This window comes from Limulus polyphemus, unplaced genomic scaffold (genome assembly GCF_000517525.1).
Source record: "Limulus polyphemus unplaced genomic scaffold, Limulus_polyphemus-2.1.2 Scaffold102, whole genome shotgun sequence".
NCBI lineage: Eukaryota > Metazoa > Arthropoda > Merostomata > Xiphosura > Limulidae > Limulus > Limulus polyphemus.
Genome location: NW_013665712.1, coordinates 882,475 through 888,320, shown reverse-complemented (window position 1 = coordinate 888,320; position 5,846 = coordinate 882,475). Strand labels below are relative to the sequence as shown.

General features: G+C 31.3%; 1 protein-coding gene across 1 annotated transcript in view; it reads right to left on the bottom strand.

The window, feature by feature from the left end:
* LOC106470263 (EKC/KEOPS complex subunit Tprkb-like) overlaps positions 1-4,867 on the bottom strand; it is a 10,270-nt gene extending 5,403 nt beyond the window's left edge. Inside the window, exon 1 of the mRNA XM_013930810.2 lies at positions 4,715-4,867. Within this exon, the coding sequence (XP_013786264.1) occupies positions 4,715-4,855 (141 nt within the window). The 5' untranslated portion in view covers positions 4,856-4,867. The remainder of the gene's footprint in view (positions 1-4,714) is intronic.
* Between the last annotated feature and the right edge of the window lie 979 nt (positions 4,868-5,846).

The window sequence follows — 5,846 nt, the reverse complement described above, 5'->3', positions numbered from 1 at the left end:
GGTCAGAAAGCGTAACAGTCTTTCATACAAACAACCAGAATAATAGCATAGATTTTTACAGTAAGGCATAACTGTCCAGTGAACCACATAACAAACTGCAAGTAAGCTCAACATTTTAGCAAGTAGTTTTCAGAAGCAAATTTTTGCAAATGAACTTAAAAGTATAATTTGAACCCTGTTGCTAGACCTGTTTAAGCAATAGAAACCTAGGTGCAAACTTATTCTTTAACCTAATTCTTTAGGTTATCTATAAATTTATGCCATGGTTTGCTTGATGTCAAGATGTGCTTCGTCAGTTCTAATTATTTTAAATTTTGTTGAATAATAATAATAATAATAATAAGTTTTTGCTTGAGGTGACCTCAATAAGTCAAATTACCTTTTCTTGTATTTTATTCTACTCTAACAATTAGACTGTGATGTATGGTCTAACTTTACACTTGAAATTTGCCATTAAATCATTTCTTTCACTCTGTGATGACAATGCTTGGCACATCATCTTGCAGGTTCAGCAACTTCATTGTACAATATTGTTATGTATTTAGATACATGTGAGATATTCAAATGGAATACAAAGTGAAACTTTCAATATCTAGCTGAGGAAATAATTTATAACCAAGTGTAATGTTTCACTATAGTAAGGATTGCTGAAAAAATATATTTTACACACAATCCACTAACAACATAAGATGATAAGTCATACAGGTCAGGTGGCCCTCAGGAAAGGAACAACCACTAGTTTAAACACTAGTATAATAAAGCAAAACATTAAGAAATCTGCCCTGACTGGGGATTGAACCCAGACTCATCAAATTGCACTAGTGCTCTTGATACTCCAGCAAGCAAGTCACCATGACTCAAGTTGATAACTCCCATCCTTATTATAACAATGTGAAATACATTTTACAATAGCTTGTCCTACCTTTAAAGCTAAAATGCCAAATTATCTGAAGTCATATATACATGCATGTGCAACTCATGCTCATGCACATATTAAATATATTTAATCATAGAAATGGTGTTTCTTACTACTAATACATATTTTTTACTATTCTGAAAAAATCAAAACAAAAAATTTGATAATTCAGATTATATCTAGTCATTAATATTAGTTACTACTAGAAACTTTATCATCAACTTTATCAATGAATGGGCTGATATATTAAATGTGTGTTTAAATAATAAACAATAAATAATTATTTAAATAATAAAAGCTAATAGCAAAGGAGGTTGGATCTACTTGGGTTTCTGTTAGCAAATATAAGAGAAGAAGGCTTTTGGTCAGAATATGTTACAAAACACAAGATAAAACTGAAGAAATTACAGAGAAACTGTATGGTGAAATACAGAATTTATCTGTTAAGGAAATCATAATTAGAAGATTTTAATTTCAGGCATAAAGACTGGAAAATGTTAAAGTCAAACTATGAGGGAGACATGATTTTAGAAACAGATTAGGGTAGTTTCTTTCTCAGTTAGTTAGGGCACTTACTACAAACAGATAAATTGGTAACTTATAACACAGAAATGGTTGATATGGTGGAGACAAAAGAAAATTTGGGAGTAAGTGATCATTGCTTAATTGGGTTTGACATTTTACATGATACGGAAATAAGGAATAATGAAATTTTGACTACAAATTAAGATAAAAATCCTGAAGGGATGAGACAAGAATTATCTGTTGTGAAATGAGCAACTGAATTAATTGAGATACTGATCAAATATGGAAACACTTTTAAAAATTCATGATTGGCATGTTCCTTATAGAAAAAAAGGGTGTCTTCAAGTTAAAAAACCAGGTTGGCTCACAAACGATATAAAGAATAAAATTAAGGAAAAAGCATTATAAATTTAAGAAGCTAAAACTGATTGCTGTGATAGGAGATTTGGGAAGTTATAAAATATAAAAAACATAGAAAGATTGGCTGAAAATGTAAAAATGAATAGCAAGAATTTCTTTAAATAATTAAGGGTAAGCAAAATGTTAGGATGGGGGTCAGACATTTGAGGGATGTTACAGGAAGGCTCATACCTGATAATTATGAGATGGCTGGGTTATTAAGTCCTATTTTTTCTTTAATTTTTTACTAATGGAGATTTAAACAATATTCCTCATCCTAAACAGTGGTAGATGAAAACAAGATTGAACAAGATGATGAAATTAATTCTAAGCTTATTAATAAGAAATTGGAAAATTCAAATAATGAGAAAGCTCATGGGCCAGATAATACCTCTCCAAGGGTTTTGAAAGAGGTTAAGGATTGGATATGTGAACCACTTGTTACTAATTTTTATAAAACCTTAACCTCTTTTCAAGGTAGGTGATAAAATATGCTCGTAATTAGAGGCTCATTAGTCTTACATCAGTGGTGGGTAAAGTTTTTAAAGTCTGTTAAAAGATGCTCTGCAAAGTCATTTAAAAAAGCTTAAAGTTCTGTTGGAAAGTTAACATGGTTTCACTAGGAAAAAAATCTTGACTTGATATTCTTTTGACATCCACTGATGTAGATAAGGTTACAGATGTGGGTTTGGTGTAATGGGATATTCAGAAAGCATTTGACAAAGTGCCACATAAAAGACTTGTTAAAAAGATTATCTCTGTAGGTGTAAGGTACAGGTTGTCTCATTGGATAGAAAAGTGGCTTGATGGAAGCAGGGGAATACTGATCATTGATGGTATCCTGTGCTAAATATACATTCTGCACTCTTCCTCAATGAAAATCTAATCTAATGCCTTCAAAGATGCAAATTTGTGCCCCTTACAGGTTGGCACTCTGGAGTTCAGTCAAATTGGATTAATGTCACAAGTGAGGTACCTCAGGGCTCATTATTAAGACCTTCGATCTTTTTTTTATTTACATGTGTGACAAAGATGAAAGAATGGTTAATAAGTTACTTAAATTTGCTGATGATATTCAGCTTTTGAGTTTTGCTGGCTGTGAGGATAATGTTGCTGCTTTACAAAATGATTTAAATTTTATGCTAAGCCAGCCAAATAAATTGCAGATAGCTTTTAATTGTAATAAATACCAGATTATGCATGCAGAATATCATAATTTGTATTGTAAATATAATTTTGATAGGAATAACCTTAACAGTGTTATGGAAGGAAAAATAGCTTAAGTGTTCTAGTTGATTAGTTTTTAAAGCCATCCAACCAATGTGCTATTGCTAGTGGCAGGTCAAATAGGATCACTGATTGTGCTTACTGAAATAATGAACTACAAGTCTAAGGAGATTATAATTTAATTGTATAGGCCAATAGATGGGATACATTTGTAGTAGTATGTTCAATCTTTGGTTCCTTACTTTAGGAATGGCACTGAATTGTTGGAAAAGGTTCAGAGGAGAGATTCTAGGATAATACCTGGGATAAAAAGATTGTCATACAAAGACAAGCTAAGATCTCCAAAATTGTTTTCTCTTGAATAAAGAGTTAAAAGAGATCTGATTTAGGTGTTTACGATTGTTAAGGGAATTGATGGTGTTGATGCATCATCTTCTTCTAAACTTAATAGTCAGAATGGTAAGACTAGTAGACATAAATATAAATTTTGGAGTGATAGGAGTCATCTTCAGCTAAAACAATTTTATTTTCTAACAGTGTGGTTAGCTTTTGGTATGGCTGCCTTCAGATTTGGTGTATGAAGTAAATATAAGGGAGTTTATGGGAAGGCTTGATAAATATATGAATGATAATGGCTAGTTTTGAATGTTTTGTTTTTATTTTAAAGTTTAGTTTAGTGGATAGAATGGCCTATATGAATCAATAGGTCCATTGTTGTCCTTAAATTATATGTAAAGCAGCAAAGTTCATGCATTTCATTAAACACTGCGATAGATTGAAATATCAGCAACACAACACTTAAAAGTTAAATACATGCACATAAATTATTGTACAAAGGACTTTAAAGTGGCTTTTAATATGATAAGTCTATACGCATATCATGTTGATTATATTTAAAAGCTTTGCACTTCACATTAGGAATGTTTAACATAAAACAGACTTACCTATGCTATTATGGTAAGTAATTTGGGTATTGGCACCTGAACATAAAATAAGATTAAGTATAAAGAAAATATCTAGTGCACCTTACATCTGTATTAGTTTTCTATATCGAAACTAGTCGTGAAAGCCGAAGCACGAAAATTTTGGTATTATGAACAAATGCTTCACTTATGTTTTCGTGGGGAAACAAAACCCATCATTTCTCTCATTTCCAGTGCAATAAAAAAACTTTATTCTAAAGTTTTCTAATTGAATATTTTATCTACTAATAGTCTTTTTTTGTGGAAATTTGTTCTAAAAATGCAGTTTAAAATAATGTCTCGCTCTCATCATCGCCTATCAAACATCACAAAAATTTAGTCAGCGCCATTTCAAATTTCAATAACAAATTAACATTAAATGCAAAAATTATTAATAAAACCTTTAAAACTAATTCCAAAAGGTAAAGTATGCAATAAAAAGTTAACGATACGATTTATTTATTGGAGAGAATCAAAAATGATGGAATACCTTTCATAATGAACATAAATGTAGAACTAGAATGCTTATTTATAAATTATAATTATAACATCGACGATTTTCGTGCCTCGTAGTTCACGCCATCCCCACACATTCACACCGCACAGACAATCTACGTTAACGTTGTGTAAATTTTACGCCAAGACTCAAGAAAGATGGATAGTAAGTAAATCAGTTAAGACATACTAAAGAAGGTTTGATGATGCTACATTGTAAAGACCCTTCAACTAACTTCTGTCGTAATTCTTTGCTGTTTGTAACATCTGAAAATAGTGTTAAGGTGATTTTAACTTTTAGACTTTTATCTAACTCAAGCGTGACAGACATCTTGACCGTTTTGCTCACGCTATATATTCAATATATTTGTTTATTATGATTTATAGTAGGTCACAGTAGTCAATAATAATGTACACAATTTATTAAAAATATCACCAGCTAGTGTTATAAATAATTTTTATTAAATCAATGCGTTTACTTCTTCATTAAACATTATGATAACTTCAAGATATATGAAAATTACGTGACTAAAGCACTGAAAATAAACATTATTTGTGATATTGAAAATAAATGTGAAATAACATCTATCATTTGTCCCTGAATTATACCATTTTGGGATATCCCACCTCTAATTGAAATAACCCTACACAAATCGAAAACAAGATTATGATTCTTGTAATGATGGGCTATACGTTATGTGTATAATGTTTTTAGCTGTCTTTTACTCTGCACAGTGAATATTGTTACGACAGCGGAAGTCACGTGAACTGGAAACAGGTCATGATATTCTCGAAGAATCTTGACTTTTCCTGGCAACTCTAGTCTTTTCTAGTCGCCCTCTTTTTTGTATATAAGCCAGGCAAAAAAAGAGGAGAAATAATTACACAGCTATAGAGACAGATAATTGAGTCAAGCAAGCGGTAGTGACCGTAAGTAAAATGCGTGAATCGTTTTGAATTATAGCGTGTGTTTAAGTTAAAGTAACTGTGGAAATTCTGTGTATTGCAAAGTTGTATAGAGAGAGAATAAACTAGTTTTATTTAAGAAAGGACTTGTATTGCTGAAGTTCCTAGGGAAGAATTTATACCGGAAATTAACAAACGACCAGAGACGTAACAATATGATTTTTGAATTTTCTCAATGTAATTTTATCAGAGTTACTAGACTGAGGGGCTGGCTTATGAGGTTCCAGTAAAGATTTTACACCCAACAACACTAAACTCCATAACCATATGAAAAAAAAATACTATTAAGTCTCCGTTCGATAGTTAATTTTCCGTAAATTCGTTCCGACGAAACTTTAGCGACACAAGTCCTTTCT